A 23579-nucleotide genomic window follows, 5' to 3' on the forward strand; every position below is an offset into this window, starting at 1 on the left:
TGCGTCAGAAATCAAGACTTTATATTACAAGTACTATGTCAATAAATAATGCAGACGGGTGTGTGTCAGTACACAGCACCATCATCCAGATTGTCATCTTCATCTGTCAGATAACTTTCACCATTGTCGAAATGATTGAACGCATAATCTGTCTCCTAGAAACAAAATAGAAAACAGTGACAGTTTAACAGCACATTCGCTCATAAGTTAGCATTTTGACAAAAAGTTAATCACACTGATCACTGAACACACACCTTGTTGGCAAGTGTTGTATAGACAAAATTTACAACCTTGGGTTTTTAGGGGTTTGGTTTCAGGGCAGTTTCAGTAAAAATGAGTTTCTCAGCTGAATATCAACTGGCTTTCCGTGTACACAGTGAATGAACGAAGCTTATATCAAGAAAGTGACGACTGGTTGACCGCTAGGTTAGGCCACTGGTTCAGAGCTCCATATTATGTCATTCAACACAGCCTGTGAAGTCGAGAACATGACCATGCCTGTTATTTAGTTCCACAGATGTCTTAAGTGGCATGGCTAAATGCAATGGAGGACATTAAAAGAAGACCATACCACTCAACTCTGAAAGCATGACAGCAGAAAATATAGAGGGCTAACACAAGATGTGCTTTGCACGTGAACGGCAATGTGGTATAAAACAATGGCTTCATAAGCTGAATTTATAAAAAAAGTTACAGCACTTGGGCAAAAGAGAACACCAAATTTCAAAAACATGGATACATTCTGTGGGCTCTTTTCATAACAAGCTAGTGTGGCTGGTGTATCACACAAGGTTCCAGAGTAAATTGTAATTTAGGTTTGCTTTTCTTTCCCTTCACACTACCAGAAACCTAACAAAACAGAGCATCTTTACATGGAAACATGACAGAAATGGCGATACGGCTCCCAACCAGTGGTGTAGCTAGGTTTTTATCTTTTTTTTCAGGGGAAAGTATCATGCCTTACATAAAGCTGGCCCCTTGGGGTGTAGAAAGGTGAGAGAAGAGGAAAAGGCTGGGTTGTTTATATATAGGTTAATATTATCTCAGGACAGCATGGAGTTTCAACCTGACCCCACTTGACCCCTTCCTGACCCTTGCTCACAACTGCAGTCTGTGTATGCTTAGTGCTTGCAGGGGCATCAGGCCAGTGTTGACTGCACATTTTGACAGTGCGACTTCGCATGCACATATGCGATGCTCTACGAAACTGACTACCTGAATGCAGCACAAACAATCAAAGACGCACAAGCAATTCATGCTAAAGTGCTACAGCAGCCATTTAGTAGCTACGCAACATTTCGGATGCGTTTGACACTCCATCAGCGAGAAGCAAAGCTTGCCGAGCATGCACAACTCTTCGCAGTGTCTGGCAATAAACTTGAGAAGCAATATTCCAGATGCAGCTAAGCATTGGCTTAATTACTACGAGGATGTGCATGCTGAATGACCACCAACCAAGTGGCACAGGGACTGGTTTGATGCAAACATTTCTGAAGCGGCGGCAGCCTGCCTTTCCCATCTTACGGACAGCACCGCGCTGAATGCATGCACACGCAACAGCTGCTAGGCACGACACCCGTAACGCCAACTTATAAGCGCCTTACCTCTTCCAGCTCCTCTTCGTCCAATTCCTCAGCTCCCTCTTCCTCTTCTTCCTCCTCACCCTCTTTGGGTTTCTTCTCACCAGGCTCTTCATCACCTTCCTCACCACTTTCACCACCTGCCTCCGTCTCTTCCAGAGCCTGCAATGGCATATGACGTGCATGCATTAACCTCCCCGGGACGACAGGGTACACAATGAGCTCTCCACTGCTTATTGGCATAAAACATCCACAAAGCAAGAAGTTTAAGTGCAGACGTTTTTAACAAATAAAGAAATTCTGTAGTTCACCCAGTGCCAACTTAGGAGGCTGTCCTGCCAGTAGCATTGACGGATTCTCATGACATCACGGTTAATCCCCTTAGGCCTGCTAACACGAAATCCCAGGGGGTGGCAGATGAAAGGGGCTTAATCAGAGCTTAAAAAGATTAACCACGAGGCCATGAAAATATCTATCCACCCCACTGGCTGGAGGGCTTCTTCTGAGGGGCGTCTGTCACTTTGTTCTTGAGTTGTATCCGACTAAAGTTCCATATCAGAGATGGCATACCAACCAGTTCACAGCAGTGAAGAAATTTTTCAAATGCCATGGCGGCGGCAAAATATCAGAAAGATTTCTCAACCCTCATGCGATATTGGTCTCACAGGTTTTTCTCTGTCCTCATAAATTACCTCAAACCTGCACCTAAGGATGCCATAAAAGTGCACCTTCATTTGAAATGCTTCAGGTCACCGCAGAACAAACCAAATTTTCACTCAGAGCATCCTATTATTATGCGGTACTGTTGCATCAATACCAAACACCATGCTTTTAATCAGTACTAATGTCTTTTGGCACTAGAAATAACCAAATATTTACACAGCTCTAACCTCTCCCTGGCCTACTCTTCAACCTGCGACTTGCAACCATGTGTCTTACCAGCTGCAGTGATCCAGACCAATACTGCATAGCCAGCACACAGGTTCTCAAATGAGGTTCCAAGAGCTTTGTGTGATCCTTACATTTACAGGGTCTCCAAAGGTGCTGCTTCTTACTGAAGCCCTTTACATTTTCTTGTATAGACCACAAGACCCAATCAAGCTGTGTGTTGATTCAAGTATGACATTCACTAAATTATGCCTATCCAGAGACTCATATAATTAAGGTGAACCTGTTTAAAAGCCTAGAGTTAATGTGACATAATGCATCGATACACTAAAAAAATGAAACATTGCAGTAGTAAGCAATGCTGTAATGGCAGCTAGTTGGTTTGTCATCTTCAGGCTGGCACGCTATATTTGAACAAGTACTGTTTACAAAAACCAGGACAAGACAGGTATGTGCGCGAACTTTCAACTGTTTATTAAATTCACGGCTCTCCTTATATGCTCACATACAAAGTACAAATGTACAAACACACATGAGGTACAAGATGTTCAGTGCTACTCATGAAACCGTAACCCGTGTATCACCGCTTTCCATCGCGCTGCTTGTTAACCACTGAACCTCGCTGTGTGTCAGCACTATTGACAGATCGCTTACGCATTCCGCGGAACCGGCCCGTGCCATTTCGTACGCTTCAAAGACTAATCTTTCATTCCGGTCTGTGAAATTCCCGATTATAGTGGTTTCCTCGAATCTTGGGATGCATTCTTTGCAGCGAGCTACAAGCTTGGCGAGATTGTTTGGATTGTTGATTTTGCCACAGTTTCTTCGATGCCCACCCAGTCTGTTTTCCATCTTGTTTTTCATATGAGTTTGTACATTTGTACTTTGTATGCGAGTATAAGGATACATTTAATAAACACTTGAAAGGTTGGTTGGTTTGGTTGGTTTATGGGGTTTAACGTCCCAAAGCGACTGAGGCTATGAGAGACGCCATTGTGGAGGGCTCCGGAAATTTTGACCACCCGGAGTTCTTTAACGTGCACTGACATCGCACAGTACACGGGCCTCTAGAATTTCTCCTCCAAAGAAATTCAAAAGCCGCGGCCGGGATCGAACCGACAGCAGCCGAGCACCATAACCACTGAGCCACCACGGAGGCTAAACACTTGAAAGTTCGCGCACATATCTGTCTTGTCCTGTTTTTTGTAAATATAGTCCTTGTGCTTAAGCATAGCGTGCTAACCTGAAGATTGCAGTAGTGCTTGGATTCCTGTCTTGTACTACATACATCGTGCATAAGTTATGGGCTCACTTAGCTGGATAACCTGTCCTTTGGAATGAAACACTTGTTTTATCAGCGTGCTTCCCAAGCAGGTACTTGCATTGGTCGTGAGTCAGGAACCTATATGTTAACGTCTCAGCACATACCTGCAGCTTTTTCTGTATGTCTAGTCCGGTGGCAATGGCATCGCGTCCTTTGGAAGCCTTGGCTGACTTTTTGGTCTTTTTAGCCTTTTTAGCGACCTTGAGTTCAGACGGGAAGTAAGAGAAGTCTGCAAAACATATATATATATATATATATATATATATACAACCAGCAATTCCGCTGATCAGAATGGTCATGCAGTGACCAGCGTCACACATACAATACAGATAGTATGATTTGGTATATAAACCATTAACTCAGAAGAACAGGCTACCGTGGAAAGCATTTTACTAATCCAGATTATCTTTACAATGTAGAAATGAACCTTACGGCTTGTAAGCCAGACTTTCACCCACTTTTGCGTCCACCCCGCAGCGCTGAGCTGGTAAACGATGGAAGCCCAACCTCTGGTAGACAACAATAAATAGCACTGCGCCCATGTCTTTAAAAGCGTAGTAAACTACATGCATACAAGCTTAAGTACAGATTGCATAGATGGCCGCATAGGACGCCTGAACATCACATTTGGCGAGCGAGTATTCTTACCAAATACAACATCAGGCGCCTTCGGCACCTGGTAACGGTCAGAGTACCTCTCCACAATTTGAGGCTGCTTGCAAGGTGCGACGTTGAAGCTGGACTCGCGCAAGTTCTTGCGCTGCTCACGGAGGAGGACGGCCAGGTAAGTGTTCTCCCCCGAATTAACTAGCGGTGCCGGGGAGAAGTCCAAAGGCTGCAAAGCGTGAACCAAAGTTAAATGTGAGCGCCTCGCACAGCAGCACTGGTACACCACAGGCGCCTTATCAAACAACAATCACATGGCACAGACAAGATACGCTCTTCAGACAAACCGGGAATGCTGGCGGCGGCTGTTGGCACAGTGTAAGCGCTGCTTCTTGCCGTGTCAAACCCAGCTGTTCAACATTGAAGGACATTCCACTGCCACGACCGCGTCCCCTTCCACGTCCGGCCATGGTGAAATGAGACTTCTCGCGTGGTTTCCAATAGCCGAAAGATGGGAACACGTTCGGAGCTCAAGAGCATCGTACTACCTGTGTTGTGCAGGAAAGACGCGGCGAGATTTTGCAGGAGACGGCGGCCAATCCGGCCTGACAAATCACGACCACCGGTGACTATGGCCGTGATGCCAAGGTTGATGCGACTGCGCGGCTGCGATGAGTGTATTCGAGAGCATGAGCATGAAAAATGTTGCAGAGCAAAGGCACGCGCTGTGAGATAAATTAAAGTTACGATACTTTTTTAAACGCCTCACTCAATGCAAAACCGCCTTTGAACAACGCGCTTCAAGCCGCAGTGCTAAAATACGCTCAGGCGGCTTATAAAATCCAAACAATCATCGCATAAAACAACATGGCCGCGTCGTGAGCGTAAGTTTGCAGCCAACATGACATCTCCGACGAAGGTAACCGTTTCGACAGTTAGCCGTTTTTCATTTTAGTCGTTCGTTTAAATGGCGCGGAATATATATCATTGGTTGTAGTAATCGCTGTTTGCACAATTTGACTGCAAGCTTTTTTTCATCAGGCGCGTGCAGTATTTTGGCGGCACCGCTTTCCTAAAATGAGTTCCTAGCTTAATACAGAGCCGACGTCTACTTTTCTCGAAGAATGAGTAGAGACCGGCCGGTTTTTAACTGAGTTAAACATTGCACGCTTTGTTCAGAGTTCCGATGAATGAGTTATGTGCAGCAGTCGGATAGTGGTTTTTCGCGGGAAATTTCCGCTGTCTAAATTAACGCATCTGAGATCCCCGGATGCATACCTGCCAAAACGTTACATGAAACGCCCATCTCGGCTAAGATTTCACGTTATCTTGCTTCGCATGTTTCCCGCAAAACATGACTTGTTGTCGAAAAAGAAAATTAAGATACGTTGGTGTGAAGTAATTAATGCCTGGTATTATGCGCGCTACCTGCATGCGAACATCGGTTCAGACCTGCTCCCTTGAAACGTCAGCTCAGTGCTTGCTGGCTACGCCACCTTTTCACTCTCTCCGTTCGTAGCACCGGCGCGCATCTCACGTAGCGCGGTTTCTCGTTGCATCGCTTCCGAGACGCCGAGGCGGCGCGGCGGCATCCAGTGGAGCTCATGCAGACGCCCCGCTATGGCGTCAGAGCGGGCCGAACTAAGCGCGCGCTCTCCAACTTGCAGTCTATCGAGGTGAAGCTGGAACTGGGTCACAGGGCTGTGCTCCGTGCTCGCCCGACGGCCGAGGGTTTCACCCACGACTGGACTGTATTCGTGCGTGGACCCGAGGGCTGCAACATCCAGCACTTCGTTGACAAAGTTGTCTTCCTTCTGCACGAAAGTTTCCCAAAGCCCAAGCGAGGTACGCCTGCTTCTGCTCTCCTCTCACCTAGCCTTATCTCCTCATGGCCTGCGTCGCTCTTGTTTATGTTGGCTCTTTCGTTTATCTCCTTCGCTCTGGTTGCTCCTTCCCAGCCGACGTGACCAGAGCCCATGTTTTGTGATCACTGGAAAAGTGGATTACAACTGCCACTGATAAGTCCGGAACTTCGAAAAAAAAACAAAAAAAAACACTTTGAATCAGAGTACCTGATATTTTCTTGCCTCCTGGAACACTGCGTAACATGGTGTCCTCACCAAAACATGTTTCAAGTTTTATGAACTATAGCCACAGCTTTGGAACAGTTGGGTGTAAATATTCCTTTAGAGGAGCCTCACTGTGTTTGATTCATGCTCACATGAACTGAGACTGAAATTAGTTTGGTTAGGTTTATGGGTTTAACGTCCCGAAGCGACTTAGGCTATGAGAGATGCCGTAGTGAAGGGCGCCGGAAATTTCGACCACCTGGGGTTCTTTAGCGTGCACTGACATCGCACAGTACACGGGCCTCTAGAATTTCGCCTCGATCGAAATTCGACCGCTGCGGCCGGGATTGAACTCGTGTCTTTCAGGTCAGCAGCCGAGCACCATAACCACTGAGCCACTGCAGCTACTTTACCGCCTGAGACCATTACTCTAGAGTGTTCGGTCAATTAATTTATCAATCAGGTGGCACTGAAGAGACGAGGACTAGTGGAATAAGCAGCAGCTGCCCACATTTCTTTTTAATCTAGAAAAATACACCTTTATAAATTCCTTTGCTTCTGCTGCAGCTGTGTATCCATAAACTAGTGTGTGTAGTTGTCTCAAATTCAGTGAAGATTGATACTCTCCTAGTGAAGCACTTAGTGACAGTAAAAAAAAAGAATGCATGTGTTAAAGAATTATAAATAAAGCATCTGCATTTGTCATTCATTCTGTTATCGAAGGAAAAAGGTTGCACATAGCTTTAATGACTGTTTCTGAAAGTACCTGGCCATTGTCTCAGTGCTAGCAGAGTGTCATGATAACACTGACTTGGTTAACTGGCCTTAGTTGCTGTTGTGAAAAGAGTGAGGTAGTGTTAACACACACCTTTCATGTCAGTGGGCATCAGTTTCTCCCTTTTGCTTTCAGTAGGGCTCTGAACATTGCAAGTGCAACAGTTTTGCACGCAGTCTTTGCAAAGTATGCAAAATGGTCTAGAAAGATGAAACACTTGTGTTGTTTTCTCCCTTACGCAGTGCTCAAGGAGCCACCTTACCAAGTCTCCGGGAGCGGCTATGCAGGCTTCAACATGCCCGTGGAGGTGTACTTCCGCACTCGGGAAGACCCCAAGAAGGTCAAGTTTGTGTACGACCTGTACCTCTCCATGGATGGCACACCCATCTCCAACATTCGGTGCGAGAAGCTCACCTTCCACAACCCACCGGATGACTTCTGTCACAAGCTGCTCAAAGCAGGAGGGGTGAGCACCAACTGATAAGCTGTGTTGCTGCCGCTGTGCTGCTTATGATTGTACCCTTCAGTTACTGGCCTGGCGTAAAGGGACACTGACGACAACTGCATTCAATTTTCGATCTCAGTAAAAATTGCTTGTTTGGCTATTTGTAGCTATGTTGATGTTTGTTTTGCAACAAAAGACATTTATTGGTGAGAAAATTGGATTTATTAATGAAGCATTTGTGTAGCAGTGATGGGTAGACAGTTTCACTGTCTGTACATTGCTGCGTGCGCCTTTCGTTTTTGCTATACACTAAAGGACAACAGACTTGAACGAATCTGTCATCCCGCTGTTTGTCTTTTTTTATGCGAAGCATATTGCTAGAGCTACCACTCACGCCGTTGCCGTGGGACCCCCACGTGACACCGTGACGTCACACCACGTGACATCGGATGAGAGAGCCGGCCTCCACCTCGCGCCGTCGCCGTGGGACCCCTAGCCGTCACACCCGCGCATTCCCGCGCATTTCGAACGCGCGTTCACACTCGGTGTAGGTGAAACGCTCACCCAACGCGCGTCTCGGGGTTAGTCGGCGTTCCGCTGTAGCCATGCCGTTGTCTTCCCCCACGACGAAGGCTTCTAGTGGTTGTATTAAAATGACCAAGTATTCTACCAAGGAAAGCCATGTATTACCAAGCCTAGCCACTAATATGCTTCGCATTCCCCAGGCTTAGCCAAGCTGAGCCTCAGCAATTTTTTTTTTTCATTTCTCTTGGTGTCGACTGAGCATCAACTAATGCAATCAACGACCCTCATTAAGATTATCGTGTTGCAAAATGTGGTTGACTTAACTTGTCACTAAACTAATGCTAGAGTTGGTTTGGTTTCCCAGACAGAGGCCAACCATGCTGGCGCAAACACATCACCCGCACCTCCAAGCGGCATTCCCGGCAGTCCTACACGCAACAGTGGTCCACCTGCCCGGTCAAAAAGTGAAGGCCACAAGAAACCACGGATGGCAAGCGTAAGCACCCTTTGCCCTCTTATCGTGCAGTGAGTAGTGTGTGTAACATTCTAATTCTCATAATGGTCCTAGTTCTTTGTATGTCGTTATGCTTATATATTTTCGTGTAATCATACTGATGTTCTGTTATGGTTGACTGATGACAGGAAAGTTGGTTGTAGAATGGCATCCTAGCAAGTAGTTTTCAAACTTATGTGACCGCCACCGCGGGGGCTCAGCGGTTATGGTGCTCGGCTGCTGACCCAAAAGACGCGGGTTCGATCCCGGCCGCGGCGGCTAGAATTTCTTTGGAGGAGAAATTCTAGAGGCCTGTGTACTGTGCGATGTCAGTGCACGTTAAAGAACCCCAGGTGGTCGAAATTTCCGGAGCCCTCCACTACGGCGTCTCTCATAGCCTTAGTTGCTTTGGGACGTTAAACCCCATAAACTAAACTAAACTAAACTTATGTGACCAATTGTGCGAACTATTGGCTGAATGTTCCTAACAGCAAGTGGACTGTTGATAACATGTAAGAGGTTGGTCTCATATAGCTCTCCAATACTGGAGAGTTGTCTCTGACCTAGCCTGAATTGAAACGGGCTATTCAGTAGCTGTTCAAGGAACGAGGAGTCTCAGTTTGGTTAAACTAGAGCAGCTAGTATGAAGCTTTCTAAATGAAAATTCAGAATAAAACAACTTTGGTAAGGCATGCTCAATGCGTGATGCTCAATATCTTTAGTGGAATATGTTCTGCTGAGCAGGTATGAGGATTGCATGTGCTAGTGCAAGTACAGATTTGCCGTTTTAAATCCATTCATGTTCAGCTGCCCAGTATTTCTCTGCTTCTTTGGAAACGTGCTTTGCAGTTGTGTGGACAAATAAAGAAAATCGCAATGACCCCCTCTCCCCATGAATTTTCTGTTACGCGAAGACTATATCACTTTGTACTCTGCGATAAAAGTGTTGAATTTTTGTGATTCTTAAGCCATTACAACCGTGGCTACTTCATGTTTGTTGGGTGCATTGTCCAGATGCTGCAGTTTCAATGCAAGGTATACTAAGAATTTCTATAAAAAGACAGACTCTGCCATTGCAAATTGGCAAACACTGACTGACTTCTCTTTTTTTTTTTGGTCTCAAGTTCAGCCAGAGCTGCGCGCAAAAAGGCTTTGCAGAATTGAGCACAGCCTACGATACACAGCCTCTCCCAGGCTCGTTCATTCTCCACAAATTTTGTGTCAATATCCAGTCCAGTAAGTTTAATTCTTCAGCTCTTAGGTTTGTTCGGAGTTTGACGTATGGCCAAGGGGAAGTACCTTTGTGCAGTCTGATGTGTAGCTTAGCAGGGCACTTCCATTTTAGTGCACACTATGTGCCCCACTACATCACCCTTGTTTAGAACTGTGATGAGTAGTTTATGAGTACCTGTCTGGCTTGGGTTATCAATCAGTTTATTGTGCTTTCTCTCTGAGGGCATAGCTGTTTGGTTATTTGAGCGGGCCAGGCAGTTATATGTGTGCCTCGTCTTGCTTTGGGTGCTCATGTGCTTTGCGTGGAAAAGCTAGATTTAGAAGCATTTTTTTCCTTTATAGTGGATTGTAAAGTTCTACAGTATGTGTGCCGAGGAGTTAATACTGTAGTGACAATTTTGAGGCTGTGGTAAGTGCCGTGCTGAAAATTTTAATCATCTTATTCAGGTAGTGTTAAGCTCTACTTGCAGAACCTATAAGCAAAAAAAAAACTCAAAAGAAAACATTCGACAGAAGTCTGTCTGGTTGGGAAATTTAATGTTAGGAGAAGGTAAGTGACGCCAACCAAGTAAAATACAGGAAAAACACGACGTTTCGGGACCGGCTCGGCCCCTTCTTCACGGTGTGACTACGGGCGAGCGCAGCTTGGCTTTTTAAGCCCCTGTGTGGAGGACCTGCGGGTCAATGGCCGCAGCCCATGGACGTAGGATGAGGGGAGAGTCCCCAGGGAACGATTAACATTCTCTCGTGTTTGCTGTATGTGCCACGACTCGAGTAGAAGCCTCCTGCGTGGGTTAGCTTCCGTTTCCAATACAATGGTGCTGTCGAAGTCAATTGGGTGGTCACACCCTTCACAGTGTTCGGCCACGGCGCTGCGTTGACGATTCATGTGACGGACGTCCGCTTTGTGTTGGTTCATCCTTTCCGCGAAGTTCTTCGTTTCCCCTATGTACGACGCCGGGCAGACGGAACACGGAATTTTGTACACGACGCCCTGGGCCTTTTCTCTGGGCTGCCGGTTTTTTGGGCGGGGGAGAAGGCGACCGATAGTGCTGGTCGGTTTGTGCGTTGTCAGCACCCCTTCTTTTCCGAGAATGCGACCGAGCGTCTCGCTCACCCCTCTCACGTAGGGGATGCAAACACGTTTCCGCTTCTGGCATGCGTCTGAGGAAATAATAGACCGGATTTTGTTTTGCCTTTCTTGCTTCCTGATAATGCGCCGGATGAATGAGCTTGGGTAGCCGTTCTTTTGGAGGTCAGAAATGACTCGGTTCTTCTCCTTCCTTTTATCTTCACTTGAGGAACATATGGAGTCGGCTCTCTTCAGTAATGACGTCACGACAGATGCTTTGTGCGGGATGGGATGGTTCGAATCGAAATGTAGGTACCGTCCTGTGTGGGTTGGCTTCCTGTGCACCGAGGACTGCAGGCCTTTGTCGTGCCTTGTAAGTAGGACATCCAGAAAAGGCAGGCTGCCCTGCTGTTCATGTTCAACAGTAAATTGTATGGCCGGTTCAACTGAATTTAGATGACTCTGGAGGTTTTCTATCTCTGAGGTTTTCACCACACAAAAACAGTCGTCTACATAACGGAGGAATAACTTTGGCTTGGGATTAAAGGAGGAGAGGGCCCGGCTTTCTTGTAGAGAAGTAGTGGGCCAGAACTGCTGCAGGCTTTTCACACACCATTTCACCATTTCAGCGATGGGTGCAGTAATCTGTCCTGCTACCGGCTTAGAGTAGTAAACATGATTCAACGCTGCTCTTCTTTAAAAGCAGTGATTTTTAACTCGTAATGATGTGGACATTTTTGATCACACAAACAGTTGAAGAAAACATTTTATGGGTCAAATGCTCGAAACGGTCACGCAGTGCAAAGAAGAAGTAAAGGAAGATACAGGGGCCAGCATAAAAGCCAATGGAGCCCTGACATGGGGATTGATGTCAGCTGCAGGACACCTGTGCACCATTCAGAGAACTCTGAGTGAGGAATGGACATCATTCACTCTTGTGACAAGTCCCAAGTAATGATTAGCTCCTTTTGTTGCCTTCCTGTTATGTTCTCTCAGCTGCTTGTTCAGGCGCTGACTGTTAAGCATGCGCAGACACAAGGTTACGAAATCGTATACCCTACTGTGCGACGGTCGAATAACTTTTGAGCACACTGATCAGTGAAGGAACATTTTTGACTATTGCATCTTCTTTCAAGTGCTCTCCTGGTATTTCATGCAGTGAGCCAGCATTAGTAGTGTGTTTAACAGACCTCCTCCTTAAGCCCTTTGTAGGCTCTCAACGCATTTTTGGCTGCTGGATATCACTCTTCGCACCGCTTTTGCTTTACCCATAGTCCTGTACCTGCCTTGCTTTACCTACAGTCGGGTGGGTGAATAGCCTCACGCAAGGCCTCTCCTGATGACATCTCCCCTCTTGTCGGCAGTGTGATATGGGATAATGTCATGTTGTGGTTCTTAGTCACTTAACTGGCAAGTAAACAAATATATAGTAAAGCCTCAATTATTCAGACTTGGTTAATGCGAAATCCTGGATAATTCTAATAGCTTTTCCACGATGCAGCAGTGCAGAGCAATGCCGATGCTAAAGTGCCTCCCACCTCTAGCAACGACAGTGCATGTCTCACGACGCAACCATTCTTGCGCTGTGCCTCTGAGAAGTTGACTGCATGCATTGCTGCCTTGTGCTGTTTCTTTGTGGGGTGCGTAGTGGTAGGTTGCCGGCATCTATGTTTCCTAAAATAATCACAAAGTTCATCCACTGAAGATAGCACGTTCCCTATACCAAATATTTTTCCTGGGTCCCATTTTGTTATTGCTGCACTCCGCTCCGTTAATTTAAATATTCTTCGTGGTCTCAATGACTTTGGTTTGGTTTGGTTTATGGGGTTTAGCGTCCCAAAGCAGCTAAGGCTATGAGGTTTTGCTGTACATCGAACTGTACTCGTTCTTTTGATTTCCTGAAGTAGCCGCTGCTGCACAAATTGCTGTCGAGAAAAAACTTGCGAACTGTTTACACACTTTGTTGTGTAACGCACTAAACTCAGCGAGAGCTCTCACTGTGCTCCTAGTTATCTTTTGCCAGGTGGCTAAGGTCTAAAGACTTTGTGGCAGCCTGGGTTACCACAACAATCGCAACAGGTGTGCAGTCACGGGATGACAGGTGACCTCATATGGATGGTCAAGTGATTGGATGTTGACGGTTTGCACCCTAAATCCACTTGGGAGGGCTCTGCATAACAGCTTTACTCGGTGAAAGCTGCCATTTGCCTTTTTTCCCCCTGATGCTTCTTGTCCCTTTCAACGTTCACTGCTCTTGGTTTCTTAAGAAACACTCAAATTATGAGCGTTGCCGCGTTATTCAGTCTCGCACTGCTATATCCAGGTGTTATGTATGATGCAGCATCCCTCATGGCGTGCTAGTTTTTTATTTTTTTACTGACTGCGGTTCATTTCAGCTGCTTTTAAAGGTCATGGAATATAACCACCCAAAAATAACTTTTCTCAAGGTCCATGGCATGTGGCAGAAATGACAGCATGTCCCACCTTGTATGAGCTTGTCGATGATACTACTAGGTCGACGAAAGGCTCAGGGTTTTATGAAAGTGTGACTTTTTTGTCTGAAACTTGTCAACTTCGCACATCTTGAACATTTCTAGGGAAACTATTTGTATGCACTGAATTATCTGTGGTGTCTTAAGTGCATTTATGCTTGCCATTTAGCCAGTAGTCATTATACTAGCATAAATACTTCGCATATTTTTACTCATTTGTCGGGCTATAAAGCGAGACACAGGCATGTTAAATGCCCGAAATAACTGTCTTATGCATTCTTTTTTCTTTCGGAGGGCAATAGTAGGTTGACATAACTTTTTGCTTCTTGAAATTACCTGCAGCTGCACTGCAATTGTTGAATTCGCATGTGTATTGTATGTGTGTGTTTTGTTGTGCACCCACCCTCTAATGTTTTTGTAGGAGGTCACAGTATTTATAAATACTGGAAAAGGCAATGGAGTGCTGTTCTCTGCCTTACCTAGTCTTTCTTTGTGTCATGTTTTTCTTTACGCCTTCTGTCTGCCGACATATTGCTGTGTGGTCTTGCCAGGTGGTGCCTAGAAGAAGAGGTAGCAATAGTGTGCATTTATTTACCTTCAAATGGGTGCAAACACCATGCTTGGTACTCTGCATTAAATGATCCCTTTGTGTGCTCCAGGTGCATGAAAGAACTGGTGGGATTGCTGGCTGCGTCTCAGTGAGTCAAGAATGCCAGCCGTGCGCCATTTGACAGCCAGGTTCATCTCGCCTGTCAGAGAATTTCAGGACTGTTCGCTGAGCTTGGTATATTTCCCAGGGACCATGTCGACTACTGGTTGAACAGCTGTGGACAGTGCAATGCTAGCCTGCTACGTTCCCCAGGGTTGACAGATCCCGAGGGCATTCCACGGCTATCTTCTTAAGGACCTTGAAAACTGCCTGGATCACTTTGGTCGTGCTGCTGCATTCGTCCATCGGGAGGGTGCAGCAAGAATGGATGAATATCTACTTCAGCCTTGAGGACGGTGCTCATTCGTCTGGCAGCCTACGCCTGCACAGGTTGCTGTGAACAAGCTGAGCATGTGATCAAGTCGAGTGTTCAGGTGCAGAATGAAAACCTCAAGATGTTGTCCAAGACATGATGCACCTTTTCAAGCAAGCAGAGAGGATACATCACCTCATGCGTTGTGCAGCTAGCAGCAAAAAAAGAGTACCAGCTAATGGCAGCCATTGCCAAGGGCGTAAGCACGAACACACGGGCATGCTCCCTCTCACACTTCTTGAACTTGGTGTTCAAAACGCGGAAGACAACAGTGGCTTTCTTGGAGCAATGGGAGAACCAAGCTTGATCACAAAGTTGCTAACTGACATGGAAATGCACTTCGTGATCGATCATTTAGAGGGCCAGAATGCCTCTAAATTTTGGCACATTTCTCTAAACATGACCTGTTCCTCTCTTGAGAGGGGCATCTAATATTACAAGGAAAAGCAAGCTCAGACAACAAAGCCTACCTTCAAGTTGTACCAACGAACGTCTGTGATTACTTTTTTTTTTCTGCTTTGCTTTGTCAAGACAAGCCCATCTTTGGCAGCGGGGTTTTTCATGGACACTGGACGTGCTGCTGATCTCAACTTGCTGCAACCATCAAAACAATATGCCAAGGGCTGCTGCTTCCAGCATTCGTGTTCTTGGACTTTCTGGGACCATTTCCTTCGTAGCCAGCTGTGAATAAGTGGATAATATCCATGACTGACTATACTTTCCTCATTCAGCAAAGGCTAAAGTGTTACCATTTGGCTCAACATCCCAGTGTGTGCAATTTTTAAGTGCCAACATTGTCTTGCACCATGATGCTCATAATACATGACAGCTGACAGACGGATGGCTTTTACAGACAGCTGGTGGACACCTTCACGCCGGTCTGCGTAGATTTCGAGAAACTGCCTGTCGCTTGCACATAAACACACTGACAGAAAGACTATAAACAGAACCGCCATTGGTGTGCTCTCGGTGTATGTTGGTGCCCCGCAGAAGCTTCAGATGTAGTCCTTTTGTACACCAGATTTCCTTGTAACATGGCCGTGGTGCAGCACTTCGCACCATTTTATCTCGTCTTTCCGTGTGAAACCTACTCTGTCATCACCGTACACACTGAGCAAAATGCTCAGCTTGCTGAGGAAGCTTGTCAGATTGCCCATATTCATTTTAATTTTTTACTGCCTATATTGCCTCAGAAACATTGCACAAGGGGTGTTAAACAAACAGGCTACATTAGGTTACGCACGAGAAAGTAGACTACAATTTAAAGGAAACAGTGCAAAAGTATCGCTTAATAAGTAGTACAGTGTGTACAAACAAAAATAGGATTCGGGAAGAATAACTCATTATCAGCACCAATTGTGAAGTGCCACTTTGTAGAAAAAATAGAGAAATTAATGTAGTTTATAATAATCAGATCTTTGGTTTTTCCTCTAGTATTTCATTGTAAATAAACAAGCAACAGTATTGGGGTTGTACTGCTGTCCAAAGGTTTTTTTGTGTACTGTCTCAACAAGATGACAGGTACGCTGGCTTCAACAGATAGCGGCCACAGCTGACAGCAGACTTGTTATAATAAACTTGATGGAGAAGCTTTGGTCTGAGTTCAGTCTTGATGTGGTTTTTATTTCCGAGATATTTGCAAGTCAACCGTAGTAACTATTGACAAATCCAGCGGATAGATTTGGCCCCCTTAACGTTTGACAAGATGCTACTGATAAGCTTGTGCCATCGCACAGGCATAGTGCAGTGTGGACTTAATGAATATAGAATGCGCTATAAACTATGATCATGCAGCATTGAGATGCAGATCAGCATCACTATAATCGTCCCTGCGAATGAACTGACTATCAGCCAAGTGTGCAAGTTCAGGGTGTAGATCGTCATTTATTCGCAGGCTTGTCTGAATACCTGCTTGGCAGCTATTTTGGACCGCACAAATCTTGCACCACATCAGCAGATGGAATCGTGAAGCCCCTATGGAGGGTACCTTGTAGCCTATAGCTTTGATACAGCCACGCCGAGATTGTGCATATTGTACTTTCGAAACAGTATGTCTTAAGCAGTACACTGGGCTTTTTCTTTTTTCTTTGTGGGGCAGTTAAGCTTGCTTCTTCCTTTATACCATCCTCGTTTTCCTCTTCTACTTGAGCTGCCTAGTTCCATGATGATGATGATAACATCCTTTATTGAACTTCAAACTGGTGGTTGGTCGCCGTATTCTGAGAGCCCGTTGTTGTTGCCTCTGAAGGAATAACACATACCTATGGCGGGTAAGTGGGAGCCCGTTCCATGAATATTATGCTGATGTTCTTCTTTTTCTTCTGGAATGAGTTGCCAGGTGGCACATAGATGAAGAGGTAGTCGAAGTGTACTCTCTCTTGCGGAACACACATGGTCATTGGACTTGGTGCTCGGCGATACCCTCTTGCATTATCCAAGTATGTAACCATACATCTGGGCTTCACTGAAGTGAAATATGGTTTGCAGTAATGATGCAGGAGTCCTTTGTTGTTTTAATCTGTGACTTACTATCGGGATCATAGAAGCACTGCAAGACGCAGAACTTGCGTCAAATCCTGTTCCACGAAGAAAGCGGGTTCTGTTCTGCATTGCTGCAAAACTGTAGTGCTGTGTCTTCATGTATCCTACAGCCACTTGGGTTTTTGTTCTGAGCTGGAAGGTCTGAAACGTATTTGTGCATTTAGTGGCTAAGCCTTGTGTGTGATCAGATTAACTCTGTGCTTAGTGGTTGTGTGCTTCTGTTTGGTTTATATCCAGGATATGGTCAAAAGCCCACCCATGGAACACCCACCAGGACCGTCCTCCACTCATCCATCACCTCACAGCCCCATTCCCGACTTATTCAGTGCTCCGGCTGCTAAAAAGGAGGCACCAGTTGAGAAGCCATCCAAAGGAAAGGTGTGTGGGTTGCTACTAGTGCCCTTCTTTCTTTTTGTGTCTTATTTCAGTCTGGGGACTGGCTATTGCCAGTGGGGACTGGATGTTGTCTGTGGGGACGGCAGGTGTTGGCGATATTAAGGCGGAAAGCGTTTAATGCCTCATCGTTGTAAGCAGGAGTTGTAGACAGAAATGTCACGCTTTTCAGTTGGTCGAAATGGTCGTGACGTCACAGTGCGCAAATTTCAAACGGGGCTAATTGTACTTTGGCTAGTAACCATGCAACCAATTAAAGGGATCGTATAGTGATGCTCCAAGTAAGTGGGACTGAGTTTAGTTGATTAGTTAATTAACTAATTAGCCTAATTAACCTTTCTAGTCAGACCAGAGAAATAAATAAAACCGAGTAGGAAATTGGTCGAGTTGGGGAATCGAACCAGGTTCTCCGGAATGCGAGACGAGCACGCTAACCACTCCGCCATGCCAGCTTGATGGTTCGGATTGAACAAAGGCACATCTAGTGAATATGGTGTCTTCGTTGACTCCCATCTTCCTCCCTTCCAGTTATGTCGTCCACCGAGATATACCAGACAGATACGTTTCCTTTCCTCAAAAACTAGCTTACCGACTAGCAAGGCATACAGCCGAATGGGCGATGGCGTTCTGTGGACTCCCTGGCAGTGTTGCAAGACGCTGTCGCGTTCCACTCTTAGAGGTGAAGCTTCAACACCACGCTTAAGGCTTTCGCCTCACCGTACTTTAGGTCAACAAAGTGCCCCCCTGAATTTTTCATGAAATCGACGCCATGCTGCGACAGCATTGTGAGCTAGTCGAATAAGAATTGGTGCGCGTGGAATCACATCACGTTTTTGTGTTGCTTGAATTTTTTGGTAGCACATCAGTCATTGTTATCAGAGTTTACTAGAAACACATCTTAACTATTATGTGGATGTTTGCTTGTTAACGAGATAGAAGCGGTGCTTCTATCTCGTCATCCTGCTGCCAACAGTACAGGGAAATCAGGAAATCGTGGAAGCAGGAAGTTTCCATGCTGCAGCCTGCAGGACCATTTCAGTTCAGTTCTTATCAGGCACCCACTCTGCATTTTCTAAAGAGATGATTGACCTGGAATAGCAGGGCCTACACAAATACCAAGTGCTGTTTGTTAAGCAGCATGGCTGAGCATGCGTGACTAACAAGCACATTTTGAATGCAAGGTGCTTTGTGCCTGACTGTCTGTAATTGGAGGCCTCATTACGGCATGCTGTATAGTGATATGGTGCTTTGTTATCAATGAAGATGGGGCAGCGAGGTGATAAAATGATTTAATTTGAATTCTGTTTCATTCTGAATCTTCTTTCACTTTGACTGCCTCATGCCCACGCTGCCGTGTCACTGAGTCATTGTCTGAGTCGGGCAGATAGGAGGATGACCAGAATCGAATAGAATTGGGCGAAAAGAATAGTATCTAATGGTCTTACGTTCATTGCATGCCTTCTGTCCACTGCTTACAAATAAACTCAGAGCACAAGGTGCCATTAATTGCTCTGAGAAGACAGTGCACGAAAAAAGGAGACATAATTTTTTTCTTGCTTGCCTGCTGTACGCACCATTAGAAAGCTATATTCATAGTTAAGGGGGGAATAGGGTCTTAGAAAAAAATTTTTAATAATGAAGTCACAATTGTGAAACCTTCAGGCAACGTGTATTTTTGCGTGCTGATTCCAAATGTGGCATTTAATTTTATGAACACTTGTCCCTGTACACTTATTCAATATGTTATGTGTAAGGTGGGATTCGTACAGCGAAGCTTCTCAACGGGAGCAGGGCTAACAGCAGTCCGAAGTCAGGCAGTGGAGCTGAGGGCGTCCATGGCGACCGGCGGTGGTTCTGCGGCAACGTCGGGGTGGTTGAGAACAGAATCAAAGAGCTGCACGGTTCCGACGCATTCCCCTCGGCGCAGTGCGAAGGGGCTGGAAAACGGGTTGAAGACCCACAGTGCGGTGAGGCCGGCGGATAAAGTGAGCAGGGCATAAGGCAGCGGCAGACAATGGCGGCGTAGAAAAGTGGGAGACGACGTGAAGGTGACACTGGCATCGCGAACACAGTCACAGGAGAGAGGCATGATCACAGAAGAGCTCACTGGAATATCGGTACTGTTGGCGACAAAAGCTTTGGCAGAAACAGGGGCACCACAAATTTCAGTCTCTAGCACGGGATTCGGCAGCGTAGAGAGCTCTACTTGAGCCCGAGCACAGTCGATGACGGCGTCATGGAGCGATAGGAAGTCCCAGCCCAAGATGACCGATGCGAACATGATGGCAGAACGATGAACTCGACCAAATATAAAACGTCTTCTATGACTACTCGAGCAGTACACGCTGCTAACGGCTGGATGAGGTGCGCACTTGCAGTTCGTAACGACAGGACAGAGAGGGGCGTCTTCACTTTCCTCTAAGAGCGGCAAAGCGCTGCATCCATGACAGAAACGGCAGCACCGGTGTCGACAAGCGCCATGACAGATACGCCCTCTACAAAAACTTCAATTAAATTAGCGGCAGACAAATGAGACCTTCCAAATTTCGACGACTCCGCAGTTCTCGCCTTAGGAACTGCGGCACCTAGTTTTCCTCTTGAGTGGTCGAGGGACGCCATCGCATTGGAGAGATGGAGCGCCGACGTGGAGAAGGCGAACGGCGTCCAGAGAAGGCGGTGCGCTCAGGAGGACGGCTTAGGGGCGGCTCAGCAGGAGGTGGTCGTGAGGCATTCCTGCGTCGATGGCAAAGCCGCGCCACATGACCTGGCAAGCCGCAGAAGTAGCAGATTGGGCGGTTGTCAGGCGTGCGCCAGGAGTTGCCCAGTTGAGCTGGCGGTCGAATGTTATCAGGCGTGCCCCAGGAGGCTCGCAGATGAGCAGGCGGTGGAATAAAAGCAGCAGGCTCTTGAACAGGACCAGGAGGTGGAGCATAGGTAGCTGGTCGAGGTCGCGCAACAACCTCCGCCTACGTCAGCGGGACCGCGAAAGGTGTGGGCTGAGGGGCTTGCGGAAGAGCCTCAGCGACCTGTTCTTGAATGATGTACCCCAGATTCGCAGTTATGTTTGGTGATGGTTCTTGATGGCTTGAAATAAGCGAGAGCTGCCGAGCAACTTCTTCACGGATGAAGCTCTTGATGTGCGGCAGGAGCGATGACTGGTCTCTTGCATCATTCAGGCCAGCAAGCGAGTCGATGCTCGTGGTGTGTTCGCGTGTCAGAGCCCTCTGCTTGCGGAGTTCGTCGAAGCTCTGACATAGGGTGACGACTTCGGCGACGGTGCGCAGGTCTCGTGCCAACAACATTGAAAGGCGTCGTCATCAATTCCCTTGAGGATGTGCCTGATCTTGTCGGCTTCGGTCATCTGTGCGTTCACCCTCTTGCACAGGTCCACGACATCCTCGATGTAACTCGTGAAGTTCTCTCCTACCTGCTGCGACCGCGCACGCAACCGCTGTTCGGCACGAAGTTTTCTGACAGCCGGGCGGCCGAATACCTCTGAGAATTTCGTTTTGAAAACGGACCATGATGTAATGTCCGCCTCGTGGTTCCGATACCACAGATTTGCCACGCCCGTCAGATCGAAAATGACATTGTTCAGCTTGGTTTCCGCGTCCCACTTATTGTATGCGCTCACCCGCTCGTACGATGTGAGCCAATCTTCAACATCATGGTCGTCTGTGCCGCTGGCGGAGAGAACCAGCACAGACGACGGCGGCCGGGCTCACTTGAAGGCATCGCGGTAGGGGGTAGCGTTCGGCTGCGGAGTTCCAGGGCGAGATGATATTACCCCGTACCTCCACCAAATGTAAGGTGGGATTCGTACAGCGAAGCTTCTCAACGGGAGCAGGGCTAACAGCAGTCCGAGGTCAGGCAGTGGAGCCAGGAGCGTGCACCAGGCGATGGCAATGCGGCTCGCGCGTATGCCCGTCGTCTTCCTTACATTATGTAACTTTTTGCTGAGAGCTTTAAAGAAAATTTACTGCACAGGAATACAAATTTTTCTTCCTGTTTGTGAAGTGGCAGCTTATTGCATAGCTTGATGTTAAGAGAAGTTCCCTGCAGCAAAGTTTCTTGAAAGCTCTCGGCAAAAAATTATATAATACATTATATAAGTGCACAGGGACTTGTGTTATGTAAGATTAAATTACATATTTAAAATCAGCGTGCAAACATACATATTTCCCGATGTTTTCATAACTGTGCCTTCATTAATAAAAAAATTTCGAGGACGCTTAAGCTTCACCTGTAAGAGTGGAACACCAGAAAGTCCACAGAATGGAACGCCATCATCATTTGGCGGGATGCTTTGCCCTTGCACAAATCGAAAATTGTTTTTTTTAAGAAAGGAATTGACGCAGTAATAGTCTCACTTGTCTTGATGGACAATGGAACTGCGCATGATAAGTAACCCCGTATTATAGGTCGCCGGTTCAAATCCCTGCTGCGAGCTAGGCTCTAACTTTACTAGTACGTTTATGTTGCACGAAACGCTGAATCGTATGACACCATCCAGAACATTCTGCGGCAAACAGTTGGCATGATACGAATTTTTTCCGACACGATGTGCTCATGAATACTAGGACGGCGACTTTTGGATGGAAGGAGTTGTATACACTGTTGCTTAAAATTTTTTTCTAGGATCAGCTTCCCCCCTCATAGTTGCTTATGGGTAATAAAATTTACCACCAGCAAAAAACATGAAAGGGCACATATTTATAATTTCAAAATTAAGGGAAATTTACTCACAAAGTTCTCTTCTGCAAAGCAACCTGACAAACTGACATATGCTGCGTCCTGCTTATGTCTTGCTTACTCTTGATGCTGAATTTTAAAAAATTGCGCTTCTTTTTCATCATTCACATATTGTACAAAAGTTGTCATCGTCGATGTCATTGGGAGAGAATTTTAAATCCCTCCAAAACGCGTATGGACAGTCTCTCACTCTGCTTTCATGCTGTTCATTTTTGAACGCCATGCAGCGATTTCTTTCTTGTCTCTCATTTATTCGTTAAAGGGCATCTGAAGAGGTTTTCAAGTTTTAAATCTTTTTGTGTTAACGTTTAAAGTGATGACGTAATATCTGAATAAGCCTGTGGGGGTGTTCGGGCATCTCCACACCTCCACTGCTTTGAAGAAAAGCTTGAAGATTGTCGTGACTTTTATTAAACAACTAAGCAAACAACTTGGTATGCTTAGCCTACAAGCAGCATCCGTGAATCTCTTCGAATCCTCAAAAAAGCATTTCAGCTTCCCTTTAACACCCTTGAGAAAAGAAAGACCACCTAGCTCACGTGAGGTTGCCAGCGTCCGCAAAGAAGCACGAGTTTAACATGCAATTTTATGACAAGAGATATTATACCTACACCGACCCCTCAAGCAGTCTTCCATAGTGCCACCATATTGGACCAGTTGAGGCGCCCCTTCTAGATCATGAAAATTGTTGATATTGACTGTGGGGCATGGATATTGTAATCCTTCGGGAGGGGTGCAGTAGAATCTCGATGGTACTATCTCGGTTGATTTGAATTTCGTGATGATACGAAGATTAAATATGTCTCGGGCAGAGTGCATTGTTTACTATGTGTTAAGGTTCAGGGTGATGTTAACAATTTCTCAAGCCATGGTGGATGATAGGAACATGCATACCACCGAATGCCTGCCCTCTGGTGCCTGGTGTTGATGATGCCGTTGAAAAGAAACTACTTGGCCACATTAAGGAAAAGAAAAACGGATCAAACCAATGTTATGGACTTTTTCGTCCTAAAATAACCAATCCAAATAATGAGATATGTTGGACTCTGCAGTGCCAAGCAGTTCCTGCTCCGATAGCATGTTGCAGACTTTGCCGCACTGCACATGGGGCTGTTCCTTTCAAGTAGCTATGACATTCGATGCTAACGAGCGCAGTCATTTGTTATGGGAGCTGTTTCCAGCCTTTTCTGTGTTGTTATTAGCATGCACACTTCTTGATAAAGGTAGCATTGATTAGCATTAATTTCCTGGGAATCCTTGATTTATTATGTTTTAGTAGTTTGTGTGTAGACAGGGATTGTTCTTCTGTTATTAATTTTTCTTTCGAGTTATAATCATGCTGGGGCATCCAAGCTAAGGCACTTACTAT

General features: G+C 46.1%; 2 protein-coding genes and 1 pseudogene across 2 annotated transcripts in view; 1 reads left to right on the top strand and 2 right to left on the bottom strand.

Moving 5' to 3' along the window:
* On the bottom strand, positions 1-5869 carry LOC149354648 (DNA-directed RNA polymerase III subunit RPC7-like). The gene is made up of 6 exons (XM_089583448.1): positions 5827-5869; positions 4746-5064; positions 4441-4627; positions 3897-4021; positions 1605-1742; positions 1-155 (listed from the first exon to the last, which is right to left on the bottom strand). The coding sequence occupies exons 2-6, from the start codon at positions 4866-4868 to the stop codon at positions 66-68; spliced, it is 663 nt and encodes a 220-aa protein (XP_089439574.1). The 5' UTR covers positions 4869-5064; positions 5827-5869; the 3' UTR covers positions 1-65.
* The window catches only part of LOC149354649 (uncharacterized), a 24782-nt gene continuing 6466 nt past the window's right edge, over positions 5264-23579 (top strand). The window contains exons 1-5 of the mRNA XM_089583447.1: positions 5264-5317; positions 6066-6243; positions 7485-7708; positions 8577-8708; positions 17303-17443. Coding sequence (XP_089439573.1) covers positions 5300-5317; positions 6066-6243; positions 7485-7708; positions 8577-8708; positions 17303-17443 — 693 coding nt within the window. The 5' untranslated portion in view covers positions 5264-5299. The remainder of the gene's footprint in view (positions 5318-6065; positions 6244-7484; positions 7709-8576; positions 8709-17302; positions 17444-23579) is intronic.
* LOC149354650 (uncharacterized) lies at positions 20044-21745 on the bottom strand (annotated as a pseudogene).

Source organism: Amblyomma mixtum, chromosome 3 (genome assembly GCF_055824585.1).
Source record: "Amblyomma mixtum isolate Tamu chromosome 3, ASM5582458v1, whole genome shotgun sequence".
NCBI classification, from domain to species: domain Eukaryota; kingdom Metazoa; phylum Arthropoda; class Arachnida; order Ixodida; family Ixodidae; genus Amblyomma; species Amblyomma mixtum.

Excerpts from the sequence above, each read along its gene's own strand:
- LOC149354648 (XM_089583448.1), bottom strand. The coding sequence starts at position 4,868 with ATGGCCGGACGTGGAAGGGGACGCGGTCGTGGCAGTGGAATGTCCTTC. Across the intron at positions 4,022-4,440 it reads GGCGCCTGATGTTGTATTTG|ACTTCTCTTACTTCCCGTCT; the intron begins GTAAGAATACTC and ends TATGTTTTGCAG. Across the intron at positions 1,743-3,896 it reads ACATACAGAAAAAGCTGCAG|GCTCTGGAAGAGACGGAGGC; the intron begins GTATGTGCTGAG and ends ATGCCATTGCAG.